This window comes from Narcine bancroftii, chromosome 9, assembly GCF_036971445.1.
Source record: "Narcine bancroftii isolate sNarBan1 chromosome 9, sNarBan1.hap1, whole genome shotgun sequence".
Classification (NCBI taxonomy): Eukaryota; Metazoa; Chordata; class Chondrichthyes; order Torpediniformes; family Narcinidae; genus Narcine; species Narcine bancroftii.
The window spans coordinates 96,168,569-96,183,710 of record NC_091477.1 but is presented as its reverse complement, the minus strand read 5'-3'; the positions used below and the strand labels follow the sequence as shown (position 1 = coordinate 96,183,710).

At 40.2% G+C, this 15,142-nt stretch overlaps 1 protein-coding gene across 1 annotated transcript in view; it reads right to left on the bottom strand.

Moving 5' to 3' along the window:
* The window catches only part of LOC138742472 (uncharacterized), a 250,679-nt gene that overhangs the window by 222,301 nt on the left and 13,236 nt on the right, over positions 1 to 15,142 (bottom strand). The window contains exons 2-4 of the mRNA XM_069896948.1: positions 10,936 to 10,977; positions 8,634 to 8,707; positions 7,822 to 7,890 (exon numbers count right to left, since the gene is read on the bottom strand). Of these exons, the coding sequence (XP_069753049.1) occupies positions 7,822 to 7,890; positions 8,634 to 8,707; positions 10,936 to 10,977 (185 nt within the window). The remainder of the gene's footprint in view (positions 1 to 7,821; positions 7,891 to 8,633; positions 8,708 to 10,935; positions 10,978 to 15,142) is intronic.

Below are 15,142 nucleotides of genomic sequence, written 5' to 3'. Positions count from 1 at the left end.
TGTTCCCCTGGACCTTGAAGGAGGATAGTGCAGTAATTTCAAGGGCTCTGAAAGATATATTTAAAGTGTGCTTATCCATGAGTGAGGTGCCAGAGGAGTGGAGGATCATGTTGTTCTATTATTTAAAAAGGCTAAAAAAATACAGAGGGATCTGGGAATACAGCTGAATAGTTCCCTGAAAGTGGCATCACAGGTAGAATCATAGAATACTACAGCATAGAAAACAGGCCATTTGACTCTTCTAATCTGTGCCAAAACATCATTCCTCGAGTCCCACTGACCTGCACCCATTCGTTAACCCTCCAGGCGTATCCCATCCATGCATCTATCCAATGTATTCTAAAGAGTGAGCCCACATTTACCACGCCAGATGGCAGCTCTTTCCAAGTTCCCACCACTCTGAGTGAAGAAGTCCCTCTAATGTTTCCTCTAAACCAGGGGTGTCAAACTCAAATTCACGGAGGGCCAAAAGTAAAAACTTGGACTAAGTCGAGGGCCGAACTAAATATTTATTGAAAATTTTCAACAACATCTGCATGTTTTCTCTTCTTTCAACATATGTAATGTTAAACTTTAGGATATAACTTTAGGAGGATAATGTTACAGGTCAGGAGAAGGTAGCTCAAGTTCACCCTTTGCTTGACCTGAGGGAAACCTATTTGGTCCCTGTGGAGATGTAGTCAGCATTCACAGGCTGTGTCCATTTTGGCCTGCATCAGGACTCAGCATTTCCTGCTCACTCCTCAGGCTCTAGGCCTCTATTCACCCTCGACCCACCATCCCTCTACCTGACCAGTACTTTACCCAACCTCTACTCACCCCTCACTCCACTCGCTCTGCCTCTACCCACCCCATCCTATACACGCCCCTCTACTGCCTCTCCCCTCAATCTGTTTCTCCCTCTCCCGTGTCTCACCCTCTAATCACCCCTCCCCTACTCGCCCTGCCCCTCCCCCCTTTTACCTCTTCCCTATCCACCCTTCCTTCTACTCATCCCTCCCTCTAACTGCCCCTCGCACCACCATAACTTCCCCTGCCCATTACTCCTCACCTACACCCTCTGCCCACCCCTGCTTACCCACCCACTCAGGTCCAGCGTGCTGCCGATCAGCCTTTGCGGACAGCCACCATCTCTCTTCACGTGCAGGGCCGAACCAGCCGTCCCTAGGGTCCGCGCGGGTGCAAGCACTGAAGGCCATGGCGACCGGGAGAAGTGCGCTCGCGCTGTGGAAGGGCCATCCAGTGCCAGTTGCGCGGGGCTCGCGCTGCCCAGGGGCCCACGCTGCCCGGGGGCCGTGTGCAGCCTGCCATGCCCATCGCGCCGACAGGAAATCACAGGCGCTCGCCAATCCGCCGCACCGCTCGACAGGTGGGAGAAGTGACTGGTTGTGCGGGGAGCCTTCCAACTGGCTTGCTGGCTGATGACATCGACAGACTTCTCGTGTTACAATGGGGAAGGATGTGCAATGAAGGGGGAGGATGGTGGGGGTGACATTACCAAAAAACAGCATCGGCTCTCGCTGCAGGGCGGGCCACCTCTAATACATTTTTGAAATGATCTTGCGGGCCAAATATAATTATAATGCGGGCCAAATTTGGCCCGCGGTCCAGAGTTTGACATGTGTGCTCTAAACCTTTCACCCTAAAGCCATGTCCTCTTATATTTATCTTTCTTTATCGAAGTGGAAACAGCCTACTCGCACTTACTCTGTCTATTCCCCTCATAATTTTGTAAACCTCTATCAATCTCCCCTCATTCTTCTAAGGAATAAAGTCCCAACCTGTTTAATCTTTCCCAGTAACTCAACTCCTGAAGACCTGGCAAATCCTAGTAAATCTTCTCTGAACTCTTTTGATCGGATATCCTTCCTGTAGTTTGCTGAACAGAACTACACACAATACTCCAAATTTGGCCTCACCAATGTCTTATACAACCTCACCATAACATCCCAACTCCTGTTCTCAATTGTTTGAGTTATGAAGGCCAAGATTCCAAATAGGGTAGATAGGGTTGTAAAGAATGCTTTTGGCATACTGGTCTTCACAAATCAAAGTATAGATTATAGCAGATGGGATGTTGAGTTGTTTAAGACATTGGTGAGGCCAAATTTGGACTATTATGTGCAGGTTTGGTCACCTAACTACAAGAAAGATATCAATAAGATTGAAAGAGTGCAGAGATTTACTTGGATGTTCCCAAGACTTAAGGAACTGAGTCACAGGGAAAGATTAAACAGGTTAGGACTTTATTCCCTGGTCTGGAGAAGAATGAGGGTAAATTTGATAGAGATACACAAAATTATGAAGTGCATAGAGAGAAAAAATGCACTGAGGTGAAATACACAAACCAGAGGACATGGGTTAAGGGAGAAAGGGGAAAAATTTAAGGGAGAAATCAGGGGAACTTCTTCACACAGAGAGTAGTGGGAGCATGGTACATTTAAGAAAAAAAATTGGACAGGTACATGGATCGGAGGGATATGGTCAGGGTGCAGATCATTGGGATGAGGCAGAATAATAGTTTGGCACAAACTGGAAGTGTCCAAGGGTCTGTTTCTGTGCTATAGTGTTCTATGGTCTTATTGGGATCAATAAGTAAGGATAAAGGTGATAAAGTAAGAACCTGTACCTAATGAAGAGAGGAAAGATTAGGGGAAATCTCAGAGGTACGTGTCTTCTTTTAAATATACACAGAGTTGTGGGTACCTGGAATGCATTGCCGGATGTGATGAATGAAGCTGAAACAAAAGGGGCATTTTAAAGACAAGAACAAAGATGAAGGAAAAATAGAGGGTTGAGGTAAGGAGGGCTTAGTCTTTTTTTTGGTAGGTATATATGCATCGACACAACATCATGGGCCAAAGAGCCAGTAAAATCCTGTAATCTTCTATCATTGGGGCTCACCAGTAAGAATGCTGAGATACACATTTCTCTGTTCCTCTTCTATCTGCTGCAGTGTCCAAACTTCTAGCTAAATGAAGAAATATTCACATGCAGTGCGATTAACTTGCATCATATGTTAATATGTCATCAAAGCATCATAATGTTGATGCTTGAATGATTCCACAAGTTTAATAAGATGGACAAAGTGATAAAAGTGAGAACAGTAACAGGATGAGAGTGGGCAAGTAGAAGAAGAATGGAATAATGAAGTCTACTGTTATAACTGAAGGTGAATGTTAGGAAGTGGGAAAGGAAATTTAATGGAATGAGAGATGTAGTCTTACTTTAAAAGGGCAACAGAGATAATTTATTCTGTTGGAGTCACAAGAGACAGTAGGTGCTAGAATCTTAACCAAAAAATAAACTGCAGCAAGAAAACAGCAGGTCAATCAGCTTCTGGATAGTGAAGGAATGGCTGACATTTCAGTTTAAGGGCCTGTATCAAGTCAGAGTACAGAAAATCAGCCAATACCAGGGCTCCCTAGGACACCAATGGCTTTACTTATAGAAATCAGATTTTATGCAAATTTTTCCATAGATAAAGCATTTTTGAAGATGGTAATAATTTTTCATGTTATTCGTTAAATATACGTAACTATCGGCAGCGTTAAAGCAATTATAGAATGAAATGAAAGAATTATAGCATGTTTATATAGAATAAAACATGGATTACTATAGAAAACAGAGTTTTTACTGATAGTTCTCAGCAACATAACTAGGGAACTGTCTGAATATAGAAGTGAGAGGAAGGGGGTGAGACAGAGGCTGACAAGTGATGGTGAGACCAGATCAGGGAGGGATGCTTGGCAGACGGACTATGCAAGTACAGGGGAGGGTGGATGGAATCGGAAAGGTAGGTAAATGGGTAAAGGGCAGATGCAACCAGGTGGTGGTGGTGGAGGCAATGAGTATTGATAATGAGTGGGTGGCTTATGAAAACTGAACAAAGGAACAACCAGTGGACGTGTAGGAAAAGGAACAAAAAACAAGAGGTGTGGGACACCTGAAACTAGAGAAACTAGAAAATTCATCTACCCTTTCTATTGTGGCACCAATCTGTTGGTCTTCACTGTTCTAGTGATGCCAAACACAAACTGGAAGATCAACACCTCATATTTTGCATGAGTAGTCTACAACTTAATGATATACATAGGGAATCTTCCAATTTCAGGTAACACCCTCCCCCCCCCCACCAAATCCCCAACCCCCCAGCTCTGTGATCCTTTAGCACTCCTCCTTTCCTTAACACTCAGTTCTATTCAGTCCTAACCATAACATGGACTATCTCTTTGCTTTCATTGATGCTCATTACTCATCTTTCTGAACAATGCAACTATATCTAGGATCTAGGGCACACTGCTAGTCACATTGGCCAGCACTGACAAACTGAAGTCTTACAAAGTATTTAAGTCCACAAATTTCCAATGTTCACTTGAAATTTATTGCCAGAAGACAAATTTATTGACAGCAGACATGGTCTGACTCTCTTCAAAGCAAATATTAGAACCATAGAACATTACAGCACAGAAAACAGGCTATTTGGCCCTTCTAGTCTGCACCAACCATTGTTCAGTTAGTCCCAATAACCTGCTCCCATTTCATAACCCCCTAGACCTCTCCCATTCATATATCTATCCAACTTATTCTTTAAAATGAAGATAGAGTCTGCACCCACTACATCAGATGGCAGCTCATTCCCTCTAATGTTCCCCCAAACCTTTCCCCTTTCACCCTAAAGCCACGTCCTCTCATATTTACCTCTCCTATTCTCAGTTAAAAGAGCCTACTTGCATTTACTCTGTCTAAACCCCTCATAATTTTGTAAACCTCTATAAAATATCATCTCCCATGATTCTTCTTTGTTCCAAGGAATAAAGTCCTATACTGTTTAATCTTTCCCTGTTATTCAACTCTGAAAACCTGAAAAATCCTGGTCAATCTGCACCCTTTCAATCATATTGATAACCTTCCTGTAGCAAGGCAACCAGAACTGCACACAATATTCCAAATTTGGCATCACCAATGTCTTATATAACTTCAACATAACATCCCAACTCATATTCTCAATACTTTGATTTATAAAGGCCAAGATGCCAAAAGCTTTTTTAAAACCCTGTCCACCTGCAACACTACCTTCAGGGAACAATGTACTGGTATCCCCAGTTCTCCTCTATCCTCCTCAGTGCCCTACCATTGACAGTGTATGTCCTTCCTTCACTTGCTCTTCCAAAATGCAATACCTCACACTTGTCTGCATTAAACTCCACCATCCATTTACTGGCCCATTCTCCCAGTTGGTCCCGATCCCTCAGCAAGCTTTGAAAATCTTCCTCACTGTCCACTATGCCTCCTATCTTTGTGTCATCAGCAAACTTGCTGATCCAATTTTCCACGTTATCCAGATCATTGATATAGACAACAAACAACAATGGTCCCAACACAGTTCTCTGAAGCACACTATGCATCACAGGCTTCCAGTGTGAGAGACAACCATCCACTATCACTCAGCTTGCTCTGACACAGCCAGTTTCAAATGCAGTTTACAGCCCCTCTATGGATACCTAGTGTCTTAACCTTCTGAATTAACCTCCCATGTGGGATCTTGTCGAAGGTCTTACTAAAATCCACGTAGACAACATCCACAGCCTTTCCTTCACCTAACTTCCTCAAAAAACTCTACATTTGTTAAACACTACCTACCACACATAAAGCCATGCTGACTGTCCTTAATCTGAGGAACTTCTTCACTCAGAGTGGTGGGTGTGTGGAACGAGCTTCCAAATACCTATATATCCTAACTCCTTCCAATAATTTATCTACTATTGACATCAGGCCCATTGGCCTATAGTTACCTGGTTTACTTTTGGAGCTTTTCTTAAACAGCAGGATGAGCTACACTCCAATCCTCCAGCAACTCTCCTGTGGCAAAGGACATTTTCAATATATCCGTCGGGGCCCCTGCAATTTCAACAGTTATCTCCATCAAGGTCTGAGGGAATATCATATCTGGGCCAGGGGATTTGTCTACCTTTATTCACTGTAAGGCAGCAATCACCTCCTCCTTTCATAACACTTCTATCTGTTTCCCTTCCATCTGTGTGCACTATACCAGTTTCCTGTGTAAATACTGATGCAAAAAATAAACTGTTTTAGATCTTCCACATTTTGTGAGGCTCCACACATAGTTGAACACAGTGATCCTCTAGGGGACCAATAATTGCCATTTACTTTAATGATGCATGCTTTCTCACACACTTATACATATCTAAAGGAGGTACACAATCCAAAGCTGCGCTGGCTTCACAAAGCCTTACATGGTGATTTCAATGCGACAAGAGGTGGCGTTCATTGCTATATTCAGCAGTATAAAATCTTTGACTTATGAAATTCTACTAATTCTCAGGGAATTTCAAATTCTACCCATTCCCTGGGTCTTGAAACAAACAGTGGGTTCTTTTTGAAGATGTCATCTGAACAATTATTAATATTTTTTTAAAATTTAGATAAACCAAAGGTGGGTGAGATTCAAACAAGAGGACAGGAGTTAAGGTTTAAAGGGGAAATCTTTAGGGGAAAATGAGGAGGAACTTCTTCACTCAGAATGGTAGGTGTGTGGAATGAGCTTCCAGCTGAAGTGGTAGATGCATACTCGATTTTAACAAGCAAGGGAAATTTTAACAGGTATATGGATGGCAGAGGTATGGATTGAATGCAGGTCAGTGGGAATGGTTTGACACAGACTAGAGAGGCCAGTGGCCTCTTTCTGTGCTGTAATTGTTCTATGGTTCTATATACAGCACAGTAACAGACTCTTTCAGTCCACAAACCCATGTCACCCAATTGACCTGCAACCCCCGGTACGTTTTGAACAGTGGGAGGAAACTGGAGTAAACCTACATAGACAGAGAATATGGTTTTGCTTATTACATGGACTGACCACAGCACAATTTATTTATTGGGTGAACTTTTCTGAATTTGAAAGCCTTTTCTACATTCATTATAATATAAAAGTAGATGTTTTAAGGAAAATACTGACTAAGTCCGGAGCTAAAAGAACCACTGCAGCTGTGACACAGCTTCCAAGAAACGTTCTTAAATTCACCTCCAATTATTCATTCTCTTGGGTTAATTTGAAATATTTGTCAGTCTACAAGCAAAAATCTGACACATTAGAAAAAAAATAAAATTTTCGGATTTAAAAATGTTACAAATTTGACATTGGGGATTTATTATATTTATAAAAAATATAAAGTCATCAATGTTATTTCTGTACCAAAGATAGGTGAATTTTACAATAAAGCTTTCACCTTTCCCACTGCAAATATCTCAGCCCCTGTTGCTGTGGCAACAGCCTGGCTGCCTTTTGTCTGTCTGGTGGGTCAACTATTCACATCAACTTGCATGTGTTGGTATCCTTAAATGCTGCAACATTACTGACATGCACATTTCCTAAAGGCACCATTGAAATATAAAGAAAATTCCACCTCAAAATATGAATCATAAAGATACAAAAAATACAAAAAAATCAGACTATGAAACATTTTCTAAAGGCTATCAGTAATAGCTTACTGACAGCAGGTACATAAGCATTTTGCCAACAAATGCATTCAGGAAATTGATGCAAAAATTTAAAGCTCTTAAGACTGAACATATTGAATCTGAAAAGCAGGAATATGCCAGCCATTTGTCTAGAAATATGCTTTAATAATGACATTCAAAGGTTAAATAAACCTATGCGAAAATGTGCAAATTTCCTTGAACTAGTTCTAGCTGTAGTTTGCTCAAATGAAAGATGGTATGGAACAAAAGTCCCTGCACATAATTCATTAGCTGATTTCCTTTGACTGGAATCCAGCATACAAGAGTACACTTGCTTACCTTCACAGCCTCTACCTGAGCCAAATAACATCGTTGCAACAAGTCCACAAAAAGATAAATCAACAGCATCTGAAAAAAAGGGAAAACTAAGCTCAAAGCAATAGGCATGGTTTACTGAACATTTTCCTTGAGGGTAAAATAGGGATGGAATCAATAATGCTAAAGGTCCTGCACAACTGAACTTTTCACCATCACAATAAATTAGAAATATGGATCTCTCATACGAAAAATTTATAGGCAATCTACAGGCAATTTAAAAAAAAAGAATGGCTTACCCTCATAATTCAAGCCAATGCTGTGACCATCGTACAAATGGGAACAGAACTAGATCCAGAGAGATCTAGGAAGGAGTGGGGTTTAGTGCAAGCAGGGCCAGTAGTTGGTTGATGAACAGAGATCAATGTGTAAGGAAGGTGCAACCAATTATTATAGATCAGGAGAATAACAGAATTGAGGAGCTCTGTGGTGATACAAGAGATTATTTGAACTGGGTATGAGGGGGATACAATCTTCCTTCATCCCAATTCCAAAAATTAATCCATTGCAGTTATCACGATGAACAGAAAAACTAATGGCCAGATCCTGCAATGTTTACCGATCTTAATAAGTTTCAGGGCAAATTTTTTGAATTTTACTTATGCCAATAGATGTGTTCATTTCTCCATATTGCCCAAATAAACTTGGGTCAATTTTATCAGTCTATTGAGGCTCACAACAGCAAAGAAAAGTGACAGCAGCAAATATTATCAGGTACTGTTGATACAACCAAGAAAATATAGTATTTTGCATTTAATAATATTTAGATTACATACCTGCATAAAAAATCCAGCTATGAATGAGACCAAAAAAGGTTGCAGTCCAGAATGTGCCACTGTACCAGGCAACCCTAAAACAACAGAACATTAATCGGAACAGCCCCTTTCGCCCACCGTGTCCACTTTGATCATTATGCCAAACTAAACCACTCCCATTTTCATGCACATAGACCATAATCCCTCTATTTCCTGCCTGTTTATCTAAATACCTTAAACTTCCGTATTTCCCTCAACCACCTCCCCTGGCATCACGATCCATACACCTATCATTCTCTGTGCAAAAAATCTTGCCCCACACATCCCATTTTAACTTCCCCCCTCTTACCCTAAACTAATGCCTTCGAGTAATTGACATTTACACCTTGGTGAAAAAAAGTCTGATCATCTATCCTCTGCTCCACTTATTTAAACAAAAATCACTTTTATTATCACTCTTCAGCCCTCAATGCTCCGGGGAAAGCATTCCATTTCTTGTACAGCTAATTCAGTTATCTCATTAGGACAGTTGAGAAAGACCATGCAGATGGAGTACAATGTTGGCAAATTAAAGGTCATCCTTTAGGAAGAAATAAATAGTAAATTGGATTATTTAAATGGTGAAAGATTGCAGCATACTGTACAGAAAAACTTGGGAGTGCATGAATCAGAAAAGTTTGTTGCGTAGCAACAGACAATCAAGAAAGCAAATGAAATGTTGGCCTTCATTGCTAGAGAGATTGAAGTTAAAAGCAGGGAAGTTCCACTGCAACTACATAGGGTATTGTGGAGGCCACATCCAGAGTTCTCGGTGTAGTATGTCTCCCTACTTTAGAAGGGCATACTGGCCTTTGAGGCAGTGCAGAGAAAGTTCATCAGGTTGATTCAGGAGATGAGGAGAGTTTAATTTCCCTGAGGTTATACTTGCTGAAGTTTAGAAGAAGGAAAGGGGATTTTATGGAAACATAACATAGCAATTAGACAAAATAGAAGCAGGAAGGCAGTTTCTACTATAGATGAGACTAAAACTTGGGGGTATGGGCTTCTGTAAGTAACTGACCATGTACAGTAAGTTGATAGCCCTGCTATAAGCTGCAGCCTCATTTCTGTGAGGGTCACTGGACAAAGTGGTGACTCTCTGTCTCCCTTATGGTAGACAAAGTTAAAGAATTTCATGGATGTTACATTCTAAATGTGGTATTATTATGACAATAATGGAACCTTTACCAGCAAAATTGTGGATCTTATTAGAAGGCTTGGCAATTGGATATACTTAACTGCTGTTTCAGAAGTGTAAACTCTTTCATTGCTGAGCTGAATACTGTCAAAAGTATTTACCCCCCAAAATACAACTGAAGAACAGTGACCATTAGATTAGGTATGTCTAGGTTCTACCTCTCCCTTAAACCTTAGGTAAGATTCTCTTGGTTTGACTTCACTCAATGACAGAGGCTCAAACAATTCCCTCCCCAATTAACATTAATAAATTATATTTTTTTTAAAAAGCAATTATTTAAAATAAATTCTGGCAGACTACAGGTTACTAGTAAATAATTCACCATCAGATAAAAAGAATAAAGTGCGACTTGGTTCTGATTAAAAAAAAATCAATTATTTTAAATTTGAATAAATAAATCTCTTGGTTGAGGATAAAATTTAAGCACATTATCAAATAGACAATTACATGCACTGAATAAATTTCATGACTTGATATCATGCCAAAATGAAAACACCCTGCAGTGCACCAAATACATACCATTTTTTTTTTCATTTGATAATGCTTTGACCACACAGCTGCAGTTAAATGCACAGCATTCTACTCTTTAATTTATTGTTCTTTATCAGAGGGCATATTCTATTTCTATAGTTATTTAATTTTGCCCCTGAAATTCCTTCCATTCACTATACTATTCCTGAAAGTAACGAATTGTGGAAAAGTACTTCAGAAATATCAATAAAGCATAGATAGAGGGGAATGTATGGTCTAACAGTGAGCTTTGATGACTAATAGAATTTCAGAATGAAATTAAACTATTCTTTTGAAGACGTACATGATTGTCACCGACTACACCAAACACTCCTAGCATCTTTATTGGTCTCTATTTATTATTGGAATACAAACAGAAAACAACACAAATATCATGTGTCAATCTCAGAGGCTAATTCAGTGGTTTGCAAGTCTATTGGTTTAGGAACACAAATATGGGCATTTATACAAAACACAATCATCTTGAAGTGAACAGAACAAAAGTATCCAAAATATTTTCTTAAATATATTATTGCTCTATAAGTATAATGCACTTCTAAAATTAAATAAACTTACCCAATATTCCAGTTCCTAAGATACAGGCAATTGAAATGAAATCTGAATAAATGGAGTAAAAGAAAAGCATTGACTAGATCTTAAAATATCAAAGTTCTCTGACAAAAACAATACAAGATACAAATTCATCAGAAATAACAAGCCATATGAAAAGTTAACAAGTGTGATGGGCAAATGCATGCAACTGTTAACTGGGTTTGAGGATCAGAGTCCACGAGCTTTTTAAAAAAAAATTAAATTTGGGGTGGCACGGTTAGCGTAGCCGTTGGTGCAGGACACTGGGGTTAGAATCTGGCGCTGTCTGTAAGGAGTTTGGACATTCTCCTAGTGTCTGCATGGGTTTCCTCCAGGTGTTCTGGTGTCCTCCTACTCTTCAAAACGTATTGGAATTGTAGGTTAATTGGATGTAATTGGCCAAAATAATCTGCTACTGTGCTGTCTGTCAAAATTTTAAAAAATGTATATTTATACTCTGTTCCCCATGTATATTCTTGGACAAACAATTCAGAATACTGAATTATAACCATTAACAGCAGGACGTTACATCTGCTTCTGTCAATATCAAGAGCATAATGGTGAAAATGATGGGCCATTTGATCGATGATGGGGCGGGGGTGGAGGGGAGAAAGAAATCTTAAGTGCAATTTTGAGAAAGAGAATTTATTCCTTTCCACTCTGCAATAAACCCATTTTTGAGTTGATTCCAGTCTACCACAACTTCAGCTCATAAGCATACTGACATAGCCTGGAATTACTCCGTTCAGTGAGATGAGAAAACAATTCCACAGAATTTTGAATTGCTAAAAAAAATTTTCAGGATCTGTTTGGGAAATATAGTCCTTTCTCCCTGGAACTATATAAATAAATATTAACGTGATTCAGCAGTTTGCCCTTGGTATTTTTGAATATGATCTGCCATCAGTTGAGTGCAATCATTGATCAAGCTCCCAGAGCAGTATATTTGAGGAGAACAAAAGCTGCAGAACCTGAAACACACTGTCGGCAAAGTGCCCTCAGTTGTCAGATTTCTGCCCATCTTCCTCATTATATATCCATGATACATTACCCCTGGGAATAATACCAGCAAATTGCTTGAAAGATCTCAATGGAAATTGACAGCAGACACGTGTACTGTTGGAAGTTCTTCAAAAGAAGATTTTGCTTATTATTCATGCTTTATGGAAACTGGGCAAAGCAAAAAGTCTTCAGAAACCAGATAATGAATCCAAATGAACATTTTGATTTTGACAATAAACTCTTCAATCATCCCTCGACCAGTGAGAATGTTAAAGACATCCGAGCTGTTCTGTTTCACTTATTACATTACCTCTGGAATATTTTGGTTTTTTAAAATTTAAATTATGCCTCAATTGGAATATAAACGGTGTTCTGTTATTGAGGTCTAAATTTTGCATATGCGTCTGTCATAGGTTCTCTCGCAGTGAATGATCCAAGATACCAAGTCAATTTTGTTTTTCTTGTTAATTTCTTGTTGGGGTTGATCTACTTTGGGACCCTTATTCACATTTCCTTTTACCATTGCCTTCCTTTTTTCCCCCTCGCACCCTCCTTTCAATGCTTTTTATTTGAATATGATTTTGGGAGTGAACGTAACTGATTCACTCGGTTGCATCTGACTCAATGGAATGGAGTAGAATTTGGAATGAGAATTCTGACCTTGCACATCTTTTACCAATTCATGCAGGTCTGCCAAAAAATGTACAATATTGAATTCACCTGTACTGCAATCACACTTTGACCTTTGTCTAGAGGAGAATCCTATCCAAGGTGAACCCACACTAAGCAGCAGGATCAGGTACCTGATCAGGTGCTGAAGGACTATGCAGATCAGCTGATGGAGGTCCTAACGGACATCTTACAATATCTCACTCCAACAATCCATTGACCCTGCAGGATTCAAGGCAACCAAAGAGAGCAATAGGAGCTGGACTAAATGACTACCGCCCAATGGTACTGACTTCCATGATCATGAAGTGCTTTGTGTGACTGGAAATGGAGTGCATCAAGGTGCACCTCCCATGACAATGGACTCATTCCAGCTTGCCTCTCATCCAAACCAATCCACAGATGATGCAACAGCCCTGAGCCTCTACTCCTTCCTGACCCACCTAGAGAACAATGCCCTGTATGCCAAGCTGTTATTCATTGACTTCAGCTCAGCACTCAACACAATTATGCTTCAGAGATGGATGGATAAAAAGACCTTGCTGGGAGTCAGTATTCTTCTCTGCAACTGGACCCTGGACTTCTTGATTGAAAGACCACAGGTTGCCCAGGTTGGCAGCAAAACCTCAAGCCCCATCACACTGAGCAATTGCGCACCTCAGGACTGAGAACTCAGTACACGACTGTTCACACTGCTAACTCAAGACTGTGCTGCTAGACTCAACTCCAATAGAATAATCAGCAACAATGAGGAGTTGGCTTCCAGAGAGGACGTTGAAAGGCTTGAAGAGTGGTGCAAAAGCAAAGCCGGAGTCTCAACATGGACACGACAATGGAGATAACTGCCGAATTCAGGAGGATGAAGGACCACTCCGTACTACATATTAATGGCTCAGTCAGAGACAGAGAGACAAAGTTCCATGACACCCTGCACCTGGAACCAACCACTATCCTGGAGTGCAATATAGAGTGTTCTGGCTGCCTGCATCATGGTGTGGTATGGTAACTGCAAAACATCAGATCGGAGGTCAGTATGTAGGGTGATTAAGATTACCGGGGTCTCTCTTCCTTCTATCAACCACATCTACAGAAAGCAGTACTTAAAGATGGCTCAGAGAATCATTGAGGACCCTTACCATCCAGCCCACACTATCTTTGAGATACCATCTTCAAGGAAGAGGTACAGGAGCATAAAAAACAGGACTGGTGGGTTGGGAAAAAGCTTCTTCCTGCATGTGGTGAGATTGTTGAACCATCCAAGAACCTGCAAATTATTTTTATATGCAATTATTTTGGATTGCTTTGTATTTATGTAATTTTCCTGTAGGATGTACTGTGCATCTGTGTGTGTACTACAGTGTTGAGATTTGCTGTTTCATTTGGTTGTATGCATACAATCAGATGACAATAAACTCGAACTATAGGCAATGGAGAAGGTACAAGGACTTAAAATAATCACCATCCAATTTATTTGTGATCACTTATTTTGAACAGGGCTTTTCTTTGGAAGTTATCCCTTGTCTTGAGGTTGAATTGTTTTCCTCCCAGTTACAAAATACTGAGAATTGGATTTTCCTGATTCCAGCCTGAAAACATAGTTGAGCGGCAAGAGCACCACTTGTAGAAAAACCTAGCATGCAGATCTCTTTATTTTTCCCTTGTCAACTTAAACCTGCTCCCCCAACTTCTTGCTCCCCCTGCCCTGAGAAAAAACATTTATCTAATGCCCCTCAACATTTATGTTATAATTTTTACAAAGTCACTCTTTAGCCTCTTACATTCCAATGAGATTAATCTCATTAAAATAATAATAATCTTCCTTCAGAACAAATTCAACTTTTTCTTAATTTTAGCTCCCGAAGTGCAACAACACATTAAACACCAACTGCCATTTCTCCACCCATATTTCCAACTGATCTCTATCCTGCTGTGTCCTTCAAAACTGTTCCTCACAACCCATATATAATCTCAACAATTTTTCTGATTTTTTAAAGTTTATTTGTCACAAAATATCTAGTAAAGTAATAGAGTTCTTCTGCAAACAGGCCAACATGTTATCTTTGGCATTACATTCATCAGTGCATAGAACTCAATTAATAGAGAATAGGATTACAACAGAGGAAGATCAATCATCATCCTGCAAAGGCAGCAAGAAAGCATTGCTATGAGGTTCATTCAGGAGCCTGATGGCTACTGGGAAGAAAGAGTCTTTAAGCATGTTGATATGTTTTCACTTTTAAGCATTCTCCCCAATGAGAGGAAGGAGAAGAGTGTGTGTCCTGGAGGTGATAGGAGATTGTATAGACAAATGAGAAATTCTGTAGTTGAGATTGTGAATACCGGATGATATGTTGCTTCCCTGGTGCCAGGGTCCGGAATATCTCAGATCGATTTCGCACTTTTCTTAGGTGGGAGGGTGATCAGCCAGATGTCATGGTCCATGTAGGGATCAATGGCATAGGTAGAAAGGGTGAGGAGGTCCTGCAAGGAAAGTTCATGGAGTTAGGTGCTAGATGAAGAG